This window comes from Anoplopoma fimbria, chromosome 17 (genome assembly GCF_027596085.1).
Source record: "Anoplopoma fimbria isolate UVic2021 breed Golden Eagle Sablefish chromosome 17, Afim_UVic_2022, whole genome shotgun sequence".
Taxonomy (NCBI): Eukaryota; Metazoa; Chordata; class Actinopteri; order Perciformes; family Anoplopomatidae; genus Anoplopoma; species Anoplopoma fimbria.
Window position 1 is genome coordinate 3,997,793 of NC_072465.1, and position 15,083 is coordinate 4,012,875.

Consider the following 15,083-nt stretch of genomic DNA (forward strand, 5'->3'; position numbering starts at 1 on the left):
TCAGTGCTGTTATCAGTGGTTTTATTTCTAAAGCTAAGTAGTGTTGCTAGAATCACATTTTCCTTCATATGGTTTTCAAAGTATTCTGGAAATCTATTTCCCAATTTCAGCACATACGGAGGGTGGGGAAATGAATGTTGCATATTAAGCTTTGCTGGGTTCCTGGTGAGCTAAGCTTCTGATTGGGCAGTGCGCTTTAGGCTCCCGCCCCTGTCTCTCCAGACTGCACCAGTCTCTGGTCCCTTGAACTCTTTTTTTGTAATTTTAAATGAATGATGCGTCTCAGCTTAGCCCAATAATAAAGCACAGTCTAGAATAAAGTGTCTCGTGTCGTGTCATAATTACTGATAACTTATCAATATGAGACTAACAACACAATTGTCCCCATTATTCTCTAGAAGGTTCGTCTGTTGTCTGTCAGTTTATCTGAAGAACAGATAAGTAGATTTCTCTGAAATCTAGAAGGAAGATCTGACGTCAATCATTTAACGATAATTCATTTTAGTCATAATAATCAAACTGACGAATTCTCAATGTACAATTGTGTATAGAGCACATTAACGCTGCCAATGTCCTCAGAGATAATCTGCGTAGATCAATAAACGGTTTTCCTGCAGTGACAACATAACACCAATTGCAAACTGGAAGCAAAACCAATTCTGAATAAATATTTGTTTATTTGTTTTAAAACCACAGTATAACAAGAGTACAATCCAAAACATAATTATTGTTAACTGAAAAATAAATGTATTTAAAAAAAATCAAAACCAAACACGTGAAAATGAAGTAACTGGACCCATTTTCTTCTGTGTCAGCAAATGAAGAAGATATCCTCCAGTATTTGGCTTTCTTCCAGGTCATGCTGGGTACTCTGAGGATAAGACCCAGCAGGGGTAAGCAGGGTTCTGACCACTGGTTTGGGGGCAATGAGCCTACGTTGTGACGTTTTGGGTCTTCGAGATGACGTCTTGCTTAGCTCAGCGGCAGAGATAGGACTAAAGACATCCAATAACTCAACCAGAGAAAAGTCCAACCTGTAAAAAAAAAAAATAGGTAACATGTTTGGGAGTTCTTTGTCGTTTCATTCAATTCAGTTTGTTTTATCCACATGACCTCTGCTCGTTTCAAAGGTGAATTGGCACAGGCCTACATTCAGAATACAGAACCCAGTGGGGCCCTGTTGACAGGCAATGTTGTAAATGAGTATACTTGGGCTGTTTCATTGTAACAGAGAAATGCACACAAAGAGCGGCAGTTACAGCGCGTGCTCTCAATGTTAAACAAAGAGGGTGCAAGCCAAGGGACCAACACCAGACAAGCACAAGGCCAAAGTCTACTTTGCGCCCGACGCTTGTACAAAAATATTTGTCATTCACCTCTCACTTGTTAACACAGACCATATGAAAGCAAACCTCTCCTCGACATGTTAACAAAATCTTTCTTGCTCAAATGTCTACTGAACCCTAACAAGCAACGTCAAAACCACTGGGGCGTCCCAGCCAAAAAAAACAAAACTTTCTTGCAGGTACAAGAGGAAAAAAAAGGAAGAGAACCCGAGGCTTTCTCCCCTGGAATAGAAATGAGGGAATGTGCAGTGAAATAAATAAACCAAAACGGGTAAGATTAAGCTAATAGAGATTCAATCCCTCAGTCTGGCTGGCTTGATAAATTATTCAGTGTATACACAGTCGAACAACGCCATTCCAGATACAAAACATGAATTCTTTAAAGCACGCTCCACTGATGTTGCTAACATAATTCTCTGCTCGTTTAAAGCTGCATCGATTTGCGTCGCATGGTTTCGTACACAGCTCTCCCAGGTAAGGGTGATCTTTGACGTGTACTTGTTGATATGCATGTGGGTGGTCAGCAGACAGACACACTGGTGGAACTTCCAATCAGGGCGCATTTGTGTTCCTCCACACGTAACCACAGACCTTAACACGTCGTGTTTTCACACTAGCTTGATGCAGCACACATCAGTAGTATTAAAGCTTTAAAAGGCATATTTTGCTTTAGCAACATGAGCTAATGTGTGCAAATGTTAGAGTGTGAGGGAGATAACGTTAATGAGGGGTGAGTCGACTGAGGGATGATGACTGATGAAAAAAGAGACTGAAGCGCAAGTAAGTAAATCTGTCTTCCTCATTTGGTCTCCTGCCTGTCAACAGCAAAGGAGAGGGCAAAAGAGAGCATGAGCGAGGGTCAGTGTGTGTGTGTGTGTGTGTGTGTGTGTGTGTGTGTGTGTGTGTGTGTGTGTGTGTGTGTGTGTGTGTGTGTGTGTCTCTGCTTGTAAGAGAGAGACTGGAAGCGAGTGCAGCTTTGTGGATGGAGAGAAAGGCAGAAAGGGAATGTGGGGGAGGGACATTGGCTGGGTTCCTTCTCTCGAAATGTGAGAATTTGCATTTTTATTTGTTGATTTATTTAACGGACAGGGCTCTCAAACAGCCATCCATCAACAAACGACATGTCGGTAATGAATAATGCATCACTTACCGGCGGTCACAATCTATAACAAGGGGAGTGCGGGGGGTTGGGGTACAGTTTGGGCAGAAATGGGGGGGGGGTGGAACGGTTGCGGGTGGGGTGAGGGGGAGGAGGTGGCACAGAGACTGCACGAGGGCTAGAGAGAATGCCAATAGATTTTCAGAGGGGTATACCGTGCAACAAAGAACTTCATTTCTTGGCTCCAGTTTGTGGGAGGTGAAGTTGTGAATTACTGCTGGATATTAATATCCTCCAAAGGAGTCCTGAAAAATCTATTTTACTGCTACATGCATACAGAAAAATGCATGGACAAGAGTAGCAGGAAGTTTCTGTCATTGTTAAGAAAAAAAGGCGCTTAATCCTGGGACTTTGGGTCATTATGATCGCATCTAGAGACCCTGCACTCACATTTAAGTACTGTTAAATACTTCAATGTATTGGTGTCCATCAGCAGAACAGAAAGAAGCCTAGGGGAGTATAAAATATCTGCTGATGATTCCGAACATATTTATTGATACTACAGACCCTTGGATGTCAAATGGAATACTTAGATTGTACATAAAAAGGTCCTTTCATAACTAATCTGAAACAAACAGTGGTAAAGCATTCTGCCTTCAAATACTTCCTTTCCTTTGTCCTTTGACACACAGAACTGTACCTTTCTTAGTGTAATAAAAACCTTTGGGCTTCATTCTCCCAGCGCACCCATACCGTTTGTCTCTTTTCTCGCTCTGCTAGGCCAGATAAAACTTACACAAAACTCCCCCTGCCCACGCTCCCCACCACCTTCTTTCCACTCGTAACTTTAACTGCTTGTTTGGCTCCTCTCTTTCATTAAAGCAAGCCGTCTCAACCCGGCGCCTCTATTCATTTGCAGTCCAAACAGTAAGATAAAAAACCTATAATGGCCTCTGCGTATTTCCCGCATGTCAATTTCCCAACCAATCAATAGCAGGCGGGCAATGGCAGGAAGGATGGAGATGAGATGGGCGGGGTGCGTTGGAACTGTCTCATTACTAACTAGCACAGGATTCATGAAAGGATTAAGAAGGTCACTTAATGTTAACCCCAGCTTCGCTTTGCAATTTGCACATCAAGATTGAATTGGTTAAGATTAGATGGTCACAAGGGACATGTTGCCAAGTAAAACAGGGGGGATCAGGTAACGCGCCAAATCTTACAGTAGGATAGACCTTTGTTTACCAATTTATTCTTGCGCTCTCACCTACCACAGTAGTGTTTTTGTATTGTCTATTACATTCTGTCGGCAGTTTAATTTCTTCACGTTTAGCTGATATAATTAAAGTAGTTTGCAATGCTGATGAGATTATAAGCAACAAAAATAACATGAAGCTCCCTTTTCTAAACATTGTTTTGTTTGTCTTTTCAAACTATAAATTATGCCGAGATTTTTAGACAGCTAAGAAAAAGAAATATCTAATCCAAATCAGTGAATTACCAAAGGATTACAACTTTATTAAGAGATACATCATACATCTTCCGTAACCGCTTTATCCAATTAAGGGTCACGGGGGGGCTGGAGCCTATCCCAGCTGTCAATGGGCGAAGGCAGGGTTCACCCTGGACAGGTCCCCAGTCTGTCGCAGGGCTGACATATATAGACAGAGAACCATTCACACTCACATCCACACCTACGGACAATTTAGAGTCTTCAATGCACCTAAGCTGCATGTCTTTGGACTGTGGGAGGAAGCCGGAGAACCCGGGGAGAACCCACGCTGACACGGGGAGAACATGCAAACTCCACACAGAAGGCCTGTCTCGGGAATTGAACCTAGACCCCTCTTGCCGTGAGGCGACAGTGCTAAACACTACACCACCGTGCAGCCTTCTTAAGAGATGCACATGAAATAAACATGTTGCCAGAAAGCCACAAAGGCATCTGAGAAGCAGACTTCCTCATTACTGGTTGTAAAAGAAAGCACTGTGTGTAGCGAAGAGTCCAACAATTTTAATAGGCTTTGGAGGTGTAAATGGATGGTAATATGATCTGATGCCCTGGGTCTCCTGCTGGAATTAATGGGCATCTGCTGGAGCTCACAGTTCAACTTGGACCACGCACTGCTTTGTTTAAGAGTTACTCATCGGGAAGTTGAAAACTTTGAGCTGTTCTGGAGAATTGTCCTTTAGGGGGGGGGGGGGGGGCTGTCTCACTGTTACTGTATCTCCTATTAAAGAAACACTTTAACGAAAAGAAATCTGACATTATGCAAGAAGAAATTGGCTCAACTTTTGGAATATCAGGTCAACACAACACAAAAATAAAGGTCTGCAGCACCACTGTTGAAAATTGCTTCTCAGCAAAAGACATTTTATCGCACACACATACACACGGTAAGATGACACATAGTCAGGTTAATTACCATCCTGTGTAAAGGGTGTAAGAAAAAAAGGCAATGAATGTCCTTTCATTTTAAGGTAAGTCTAATGCCTGCACACAGTGATTCATCCCCGTCCTCAAAACTCCTCTACCTTCTTACGTCGTTCTCACCTTTTCCATTTCTAGCCATCTCAACCTGCTCTAAATTTCCCCGCTTCCCATTCCTCACTTTATCCAATGCCCCAACCCCTCACTCACCCTCAAACACACTTTTAACATCTCTCCCTCACTCTTGCTTTCTCTGTCTCATTACTGTGGCAGAGAGAGAAGGGAGGGCAGTGTGTGCATCCAGAAGTCTGTTCAATTACACCTGCTGCAGGGTCCCTGCTAGGCCGACTAATGGAACGCAGCATGTCTCCTGACAGGCTGGCCATGGCGCTAGCTAGCCCAGTAAAAAGCTCCATTTAGCCTCTCGCAGCTCGAAAAGTTAGCTAGACTAAGAAAATACATCATTGAGCCTCCAACACTGCAGAAACTGCAAGCCCAATAAAAGCCTCTGGTTTCAAATGTTATACTTGTGCTATATTTATACATTTCATTATTCTTAACATTTATTCACAACTAGAGGACAAACTATCAGCTTCCTTAAGAGGTCAGATAGAATGAATAAAATACTGCGGCCCGCAAATAAATCTTCCCAATGTCCCTCACATGACAGAAGTAGCCTGCCCACAGGAAAGTTCACCCAGACTTCCCTGTAGTAGGGAAACCTAGTCCTGAAAAGAAGCTATAACAAGAACTTCAAACTAGCACAGAAAGAAGTGCTGCCTGGATCCTTCAAGTGCTTAACTCTGCCGTTTTTCAACATTGTTCAATGAGCAATATAATCTTTTGGCTGGCAGTATGGTTCTATTGAATGTAACCACACTGGCTGTTCTTCACAGTTATTCTACTAGGTCAGCTAATACCTCCATATTTCCTTTAGTCCCACTGCTTATCTAGCTAGTAAATTATGCTTCACTTAATTAAAAACTACTACAATACACAGTAAATCTTTATTAAATGCTTAATTGATGTCCAGTGAAGATGTGTTACCTGGCCTCAGGGGTCTTTTGGATCACAGATACTGAGGTGGGCTTACTCAGGCTGGCAGAGGACTTAGCAGGAGATGTGGCCATGTGCTTTCTGGACCGCTCTAAGGCCTCTGTTGAGGGATGCAAGATAAGAGTGCTATATTAGAAGCAAGAACAGCAAGGCTGAGAGCAATGTAGACAAGACACTTTTAAAAATGACCATGATGATATACAGTTCCTCCATCTAAGTTTTGAATACATTCGAATGTACTAAAATAAAAACTGTTTAATGAAAATCAAACTATTCACGGGCCTGATCAGGATGATTTGAGCCAGGATTTCCCTTGAGATTAGTCCAGTAAGCATTTAATTCTCAACAATTAAAAATACAACTTACCATCGCCATTCTCCAGAGGAGCAGGTACCGTTTGTGGCTGTTTTCCATGCAAACTCTGTCCTGCAGGATGTACCTCTGCATCTTCACACACACTGTAGACCACAGACACAATATATTAAGCTGGCTTTTGTGTGCATGTGTGCGTGTGTGTGTGTGTGTGTGTGTGTGTGTGTGTGTGTGTGTGTGTGTGTGTGTGTGTGGGTGTTTGAAAGACTTAAGTATGCCGGTGTGCTTTGTTTACCTCGGGGGTAAATCTTGGTGGGAGGGACTCGCCGGCTTTGGGTCTCCATTTCTAGTGTTTGAGCTGCTGTGATCATATTGAGCAGCTTGTTGAAACCTAACAATAATATGGGATATCATATCAGCCTGTGCCTGCAAATATTAGCTAGCAATGTTACCAGATAGGGTTCATTTCTCTTTGGCCTCTGTATACTACCTGCTGTAATCGAGACGCGACTGACGTAGCTCCTGATTCTGTCTGTTGAGCCTCTCCTCCTGCTCAGCCAGCCGTGCTTGCAGCTTCTCTCTCTCCATCTCCAACTGCATCTTCTGCAGCAGCAGATGGTGCCTTTTCTCCTCCCAGTCCTCGTGACCCAGCAGAGGCCTGGTCAGGGCTTCATTGGCTTCTGAGCCAGTGGCACTCCCACTGTGGAGCCTGTGTGTGAATCAACGTTTCGTTAACTTCATATCCTTACATTCATAATGTTTGTGTCTAAATAAAATGCTAAATTTGATTAAAACGACAGGAAACTAATGTTATCATGAGGTTTGATAGGTAAAGAGATCATGACTGTATAGAGTACTACTGTACCTTTCACAATCATGCTGGTTAAAGGTGTCATGGTGGCCATTCTCTAGACCTGAGCCACCGCCTTGAACACTGCCTAGGCAGTGCTTACATCTGTGGTGGGACTCCCTGCACTCCCTTTTCTGAATCCTATGCTGTTTGATTGGCCCATTAGTTGGACTGAACTCACTCTCACAGGAAAGAGAGTCTGGTTGATGGTTGCTGAGGGTTTGTACTGCTCCTCTTCCTCCACCACCACTCCTGTGCACTTGAGGCTGTTGTGCTCGTGTAGCAGCAACGCTGAGGTATGAGCCATCAAAGAGTGAGCCATTAGCTCTGCTAGTAGATGTTCTGCTGGGGGCTTCCTCACTGCTGAGCACCTGGACAGAGAACAAAGAGGACATTGAATGCATTTTGGCTAATTTAGGAAGCCTCTGAAAAATTGATAAGAGTATTTCAGCCAAAAACGTAGGATTGCTCCATAAAACCTTAATGTAGAGCTGGGCTACAAACCAAAATTTACCAATACTGAATAAGGAGTCACTAACAAACCTAATTAACTAGTGTTTGCGCACAGTAAAAGCTTTCCCCATGTGCTTGCAAGAGCTGTTCCACAAGAGCTCACATATCACTTTCAGTTTATGCAGGTTAACAAGACCTGAAGTAATTTTTTTGTCTTTGAGTCTACTTTCTTCCATTTTGCGCTTGTAACTACAGTGATTGTGTGCTGGGCTCTGAGCGCTGCCAAAAGCAGGTGACGTACACAGCAGTAATGTGCCTGAACACATCCTGTGTAGAGACTAGGATTCAAGCTGCTACTGCTATTGTCTGCGAAAGTGCTGCTTTCACTGTGTAGCTTTATGGACATGGAATTAGGGTAGGGTTGGCATATAGCTGGTGTGGTGTATGCTTGCATATAGCAGCATATATGCAAAGCATCCTTCAAAACTGGAAACTGGACAGTGGCCACAAGATTAAGAGAACAATTCCAACGGAGCAGAACTGGCAGGTAAGCCAAGGTCAGGAACATTATGAGATAAACATAAGGAGGGAAGTCCATCTTGTAGTTGACTGAGGAAGAGACTGTGACTAATTTGCTGAAGGTCAGAGAGCAGGCAAACACACATTATTCAGAGCCACTGCAGGACAATGAGGTTGGCCAAGTCATCTATTCTTACAGTGGCTGAAGCCAGAGAGGCGTCTTGGCTTCTGAGGTGTCACCTTGAGAGAGCTTTCACTATGTTGTAGTCATAGTGAACCAGTGACTGCAGTGGACTTATATGGTGCTTTGTTATGCATAATTATGGCACTCGGCAATGGGACAATGTGCTGTTTGTGTCACAGCATGTTTTTTTTCCTGACGGGTGGCAAACAGGGGTGTTCTCTGAATATAGCGCACACAGGAGCAGAACCATCATGTTACACCGCAAGATGCCACCACACATATTTACGACCTACCACACACACTCTATCCAATACCTTACCCTGCTATGGGCTGGTGCTTGGCTGAGCTGGGCAATAGACTGGTTAAGTTTGGCCTGTTGCTGAGAAAGGTATTGTTGGTATAGTCCAAGCAGCTCCTGGCACTCTCTGTACTGCTGTTGCAGACCTGGAGGACCAAGTGTTAAGAAACTAACAAATAACAACAAGTAAACTGAACAGAATAGAAGAGAACCTTTAGCCTTAAACATTAAAACCCTCCCCTGGATTTAAACTGATAAAAAAAAATTATTATTATTATTTATGTCTACATTACTTCTTCATGTGTAGTCACTGTGTGTTTCTACTGAAAAGGCAACTTTGTGTGCAAATGCCATTTTGGTAAGGATAAAGTTCTCTAATGAAACTTAAATAGAAAAATAAATAGATGCTGGATTAAGATTGACAGTCGGAATTAAACCCTTGTTTCTGCAATCAATTACACATTGGACCAGAAAAGTACAGAGAACAGCAAAGTTGAAAACAGAGAGGAGAAGTGGCCAGTAAAATCAAAGTTGTTGTTGTGGCACAGAGCTTTCACCATCTGGGTCGGGCCAAGCTGTGTTGAGCTGAGCTGGGCAGTGCTGTGCCAGGCTATCTGCCAGACAGAGAGCTGGCAGACACAAGAAAACTAATCTGGAGCGGAACCACTGCTGCGCCTCAGGAGCCCACTAATGACAGTGGCAGCACCACACCACACCAGCACATACAAAGATAATGAGCAGGAGAATGGAGAGACTACACACAGACACACTTGCACACATTCAATAATCAACCTCGCTCTGACTCCAACTTCCTAGCACATACACACACACAAGCACACACACGAGCTCACAAGCACAAAGAGACATGAGAGCAGAAATTCCCCACCTGCACTGTAAAAAGCTCCCACACACACACACACACACACACACACACACACACACACACACACACACACACACACACACACACACACACACACACACACACACACACACACACACACACACACACACACACACACACACACAAAAAACAGAAGTAGTACACACACTCCTGCTAAGGCTGACCTTAAAGTGTGTTCCTCCAGGCCATATCTTGTTATTGCGGTGGCCCTGCACCCGCAGCTGATGAGTTTCTCAGCATTTGTTTGAAAAAAACAAAAAGCCTCCATTTTAAGAGAAAATCAAAGTTCAAAGTAGAGTCTTATTGGAGGAATAGTTGGCGGAACACTCCATAAGAAAACGCTTTGGTTGTTAGGAGACTTCAATCAGGCTGTGGAAATGAAACAGAGGGAAAGAGAAGAGAGCAGGGACGGCTTTGAATTGAGTACCAGACAGCAGACAAATGCAATGCAGCAGCTTCCATAAATATTGGGAAAATGTGAGGAAACACTTCGATTGAACCCTCCATCTAACTGAGGCTTCTCTACCGCTGCACTGACAATGTCCATGGAAGTAGTTCAATATGGAAAGCCTGAGGACATCACAAGGACATCACATCATGTAAACCTGTGCTGGTAGGCTTATTTATGCAGCATGAATAAGGGTCTTGAAGGGGAGATACTGAATATGCTTATACAGCTCCACCTCACCTCAGTCCAAGATAGAGTTGCGCATCGAGTTGAAAAATGCATGCTGCTCATATTTCACCAGATTCGCATAAAACACTATTTCCACATGATATCTCATGCCTAAAACAAATGTTTGCCAAAAGACACATATATATTATATAGTAATGCACACTGGAATACAAATCGATGTGGTGGGGACCCACAAAACAAAACACAAAGTCTGTGTGTGCTGTAGCACCAACAGTACTGCATCATGATAGCGTCCCACTGCCATGAATGAAGGTAATGTATGTTAATGTGTTGACATCACTGGACAGCAAGAACTAGGTAATCTGAACCGAATGGAGCAACACTGATAAGATTCCACCTCTCTGCCCATCGCCACACTAAACATGCTTCCTCCACAGCCTTGGACGTCAGCCAATGGGGGCCAAGCACACGGCAAGCCCCTAGTTTACATCAGAGCTGCAAAGTGCCAACAATGACTTACTCCTCCCCCCTGCTCCAAAAATACCCAGAATCAAGGGCTTGGGCTGAAGAGGCTTCAGACGGGGCCTGTCAAAATGATTCACTTCCCTGTCAGGCCGAGGCTCAAATGAAATAATGAAATCCACTTCAAGGTGGAACAAATTTGCACAGGAGGGGGGATATTTTAAAGCCTGCTTTAGCACACTGTGCCAAACAGATTGAGCCTGAGCCAGAATGTGAGAGAAACGGGGGCGGAGACTGATGTGTATGAATGTGTGTGCAATGATGGGGAATTAATAGAAGAAGACATTTTACATAACTGCTTCAATACTACTGGATCTGGAGAAGGGGCATGGGTGCAAGTCACACAATAAACCAATAAACAATGTCAGCAAACAATTATTAAAAGACAAATATATATATTCTTAGAGCAAACATGCAGAAAGTCAACACAACTATTCTTAGCCATCCTCAGTGCCGTGATCACAACTAAAATGTGAAAACAGTTTTGTAGGCACAGAATAAGTTGCATCTTGCAGAATCATTACATCTGACATCTTTACAAATTATCTTGTGTCTATGAAATACGTCAACTGCACATCTACCACGCAAAAGCCAACAAATGACAGATCAGTGTGTTTATATATATCGAACAACCTCATCATGGATAAAAGCCGTTCCTAATATTGTTCCTAAAAAATGTTACGTTATTCTTAATGTTAATCTTAATTCATCCAGTCAAAACAATTTACCATATTTCTTGGCAGTGTCAACAGTAGTCATAAGGTAGAGCTTCTATAAATAAACACAGTAGAAGTTAGGTTACTTTGGTTTTATATCACCTTTAACAAATAGCGTGCGCCTTACCCCGCACATGGCTTCAATCACATCACTCTTTCCTTTTAGAAAGGTAAGATACAAAACACCCAGACCAGAGCGTGACAATGGCCACAGAACTGACATCAATGGATATTGGGGGTGTCATCTGCCTAAAAACAAAGCGCTTAAAAAAAAAGTTTGGTTTCATAAAACCAGATTTCCACATTGTAAATGTCAGTTCAAAATGGATTTATCTCTGGCAAACCTCTTATCGCAACATGTAGCGTTTTTCAATGACATATTCTAACAGGGCTGTTATTCCCCTCTCTCCGTGGCCTCAGGATTCCCTCCAGTTGTTTTAACTCAATAGATGGCATTAGTTTTAGCGCCTGCTGTGCCTTGTTCAGGATACACCAGGTAGAACGGTGCACCGCGTTAGTAACACCACCTTGACTTCTGCTCATGCCAACATGCCTCGAAGTACAAAAGGCATCCTTACTATCTGAAACACAAATTCAGTCCTGTGTACCAGTCAGTTCCAAATGTCAGCTGCACACCCTTAATATCAAGTGTACCTCTCATCCAAGGTGGCTCAGGGCTAAGGTATGGCCCAACATTCTTTATACCCCTGACAACCCTGAATCTTGGTTAGATAAGATAAGCTGAGGCGTAATGGAATTAGACTTGACAAGACTCTCATTCAGTGTGTTTGCCTTTGGTGTCTCCTTAACCTTTCAGAGAAGTGCCGGAACCTTCTGCCAGAAAAGAGCCTTCATGACTCCTGCATGCACTTTAAAAGACTACGTTATCCCCCTGAGGTGCTTAGATCTGAACGCTTTTTTTCCTCTCAAATACCTTTTTAATGGAGTTTAGAAGTTTGGTGTAAATGCCAAGTCTCCGAGCCAAAGTGCCTTTAATTGAGTTGTGCTGATTTTCCCCGCCGCTGTTGCCAATTGTGCAATGTACCAGCAGGGTCAATTACTCGTCATATTTTGCAGCGTTTTTAACATAAATTGACTGCTGGCCATGCTATGGTTTGACCTGATCGGAATTGGTATGAAGACGGTAGGTGAGTTGTGGGGTGCAAAAACAGCATACTATCGCTACTAACTAGCAATAACTTCATGCTAGACAATCGAGAATCAGATGGTGACCCACCTGATCCCATTTTGTAAGGAGGAACTGAGAGATATTCTTCAGTTAACATTCAGGGAGGGTTACAAAAACACATGGTGGTGAAAGCAGTAAATATCAAAATTCATCTTTGGATGATAAGATGATTTAGATGGTTCGGGCCATGACTTCAACCTTGAAATTGATTCTGTACACAACAGCGGATAAGCTACAAGCACTTGCAGAATACATCTGCAGCAGGCGTCAAATCATTCAAATGAATCTGCTCTGTTGCTCTGCCTTTTGTATCTTGGCCAAATACTGTGCATGGTCTTACCTAGGACAACACTGCCCCCTCTAGACAATATCATGGAATAGCCTTCAATATGTGCTTGAAGTTAATTTAGGATCTTCAAGCACATCTACGGGATATGCATCTGTGTGCCATGGAAAACTAGCAACAAGTTTTTATTCAAACCAAAGACTACAGTGGATGTTTTGTTGTAGAGTTGGGATAATCAGTGAAATAACTGGTGGTGTGTTCAAAGAAGGACCTTTTCGCACCACTTTCAACATTTTGGTTAAATATGTTTTCTAGCATACTTTATAAAAACATCTTGATAACATTAACCGACATTAACATTTCAACTATTGTACCCTGCATGTCTTGTCAAACTGGTTTCCTTATTACAGTGCACCACATTTTGCAGTAGCCGTAGTAGTCACCATACTAAAACGCATATTTAACACCATTAAACAAAGCCAGGTTGTCTGAAAATTTCTCAAACACACTAGTTAGAAGTACCAGAAAAGGCATTAATTTACTGTTTTGATGTCACCCGGTACTTCTATATGCATCAGCACATTAAATGCCCTACCGTTTCATTAAAAAACAAAATGGCAATTCAACAAATCATCTTCACTGCTGTTTTTTTTGTTTGCTCAGTTATTTTGAAAGGATACTCTCCCTCTCCTGTACAATGATCAGGTTCTGTTGCTCCAGCGTCTGGATCTTGCCCTCAAAATGTTCCTGTTCATCTTTCAGACGCTGCACTGACTCTTCTTTCTCCTCACTCACTCTGGAGAACAGGAAAAAACAGCGTTACAGCATTTGTGGTCTACATTATACAGTCAAAGACCTACAGGAGTATAGAATCAAACATTTCAATCATGCATAACTTTATATTCTCCCATTAATACATTCATATGTTTGTTATCACTAGACAGGAGTTCAGTGGCATATACTGCTGGTTACCTGGCTAGTTCTTCAATAAGGTTTGCAATCCGGCGCTTATCTTCAGGACAGAGGTCCTTCAAACAGACCTGGCTCTTAGCTCTGCTGGCTTCAGAGATTACCTGTGCAAAGAATGGTTCCCAAGTATAAGAAGATATGAACAGAAACTAATAATACAATTCTGTCAGCGTCAATACATCCTTTCTAAGTATTCAGATTAACCATACGCTCTCTTTCCATATTCAAACATTTCATTTTATAAACATGGAGGGAACGGAGAAATATCCTACAGAAAATATTGGTTTACCTGTGCTGAGGGGAGAAAAGTACCCAAGGCTGGAGAAAGAGCATGCTCTGAAACTGCAGTCGCACTGTGATGGACTGACACTTTTTCCTTGGTGAAAATCCCAGACTGCTCACTTTGTAAGTGGCCCTGTTTCTTGCCACATTTCTTTAGTGAGGTCTCATTATTGCAGTCATAGCTACGCCTGGCTCCCATCTTGGTACCTCTTTTGCTACCGGTACTGCCTGATCCCAAACTGAAAGGGGTCTGAGTCTTCCCCACTCCTTCCACTCCTGAGACAGTTTGTTCAAAGACAGAAGAAGAGGATATCATGTGTACATGAACTACATACAAGTCTTTCTCACTGTGTTTCGGAAATTGTCCAATGTGTGATGTGAGACTTACCAGGAACAAACACCAAAGGCTGCTCATCATCTGACACTGTGTGAACAAAGCAAAGAGAACACATGCACCTCAGTTAAGGGTCAGTTTTATGTAAATAAAGTGAGTTATATGTGCTTCATAAGACTTTCCAATCAATAAACCCATAGGCAGCTGCTTTCTTACAATCACCTAACAAACAAAACAAGAGCTCGCTGGCTAACGTTGACGTAACAGGGTTGATTGGTAGGATGGCAATGAGCAATAACAAGTTTCATAATAAAATATGCATTAAATGAACTAGCGTTACAGGTGGCTAGATTGTGAGCTAGCTATTAGTTAACGTCAGTATTAACTAGCGGTCTCACTTCTTCAGTAATAACAAGTAATAACTTTAGAAAACTTGTTTTAAACTTTGTTCAAGGTGTATACGAAAGGACAAGGAAGTGGGAGTAGTTAAGTTAAAGTAAGCCTACCGCCATTCATCCAAAATATCCCCGACTTCCCACTTCTTGTTGCCGCTGCCGCCGCCATGTTGAAACAACCGCCACCACTCCCAAAGAGCCAAGCGTTGCTATGGAGTAATAGCCCCGCCCATCTCTTGCAACGGAACAGCCGATTGGCTACTCTGTAAGAAGGAGGGTTTCTATTGGCTGAAACAATTGT

The 15,083-nt window shown here is 42.7% G+C and overlaps 1 protein-coding gene across 1 annotated transcript; it reads right to left on the bottom strand.

The window, feature by feature from the left end:
- Positions 1 to 706: 706 nt before the first annotated feature.
- On the bottom strand, positions 707 to 14,960 carry kiaa1328 (KIAA1328 ortholog). The gene is made up of 12 exons (XM_054617254.1): positions 14,894 to 14,960; positions 14,442 to 14,477; positions 14,061 to 14,329; positions 13,775 to 13,875; positions 13,483 to 13,598; positions 8,570 to 8,694; positions 7,110 to 7,465; positions 6,735 to 6,953; positions 6,540 to 6,635; positions 6,299 to 6,390; positions 5,924 to 6,032; positions 707 to 1,034 (listed from the first exon to the last, which is right to left on the bottom strand). Exons 1-12 carry the CDS (start codon positions 14,949 to 14,951, stop codon positions 812 to 814), a joined length of 1,800 nt encoding a protein of 599 aa, XP_054473229.1. The 5' UTR covers positions 14,952 to 14,960; the 3' UTR covers positions 707 to 811.
- Between the last annotated feature and the right edge of the window lie 123 nt (positions 14,961 to 15,083).

Excerpts from the sequence above, each read along its gene's own strand:
- kiaa1328 (XM_054617254.1), bottom strand. The coding sequence starts at position 14,951 with ATGGCGGCGGCAGCGGCAACAAGAAGTGGGAAGTCGGGGATATTTTGG. Across the intron at positions 6,391-6,539 it reads CACCAAGATTTACCCCCGAG|TGTGTGTGAAGATGCAGAGG; the intron begins GTAAACAAAGCA and ends TGTGGTCTACAG. Across the intron at positions 1,035-5,923 it reads CAAAAGACCCCTGAGGCCAG|GTTGGACTTTTCTCTGGTTG; the intron begins GTAACACATCTT and ends TTTTTTTTACAG.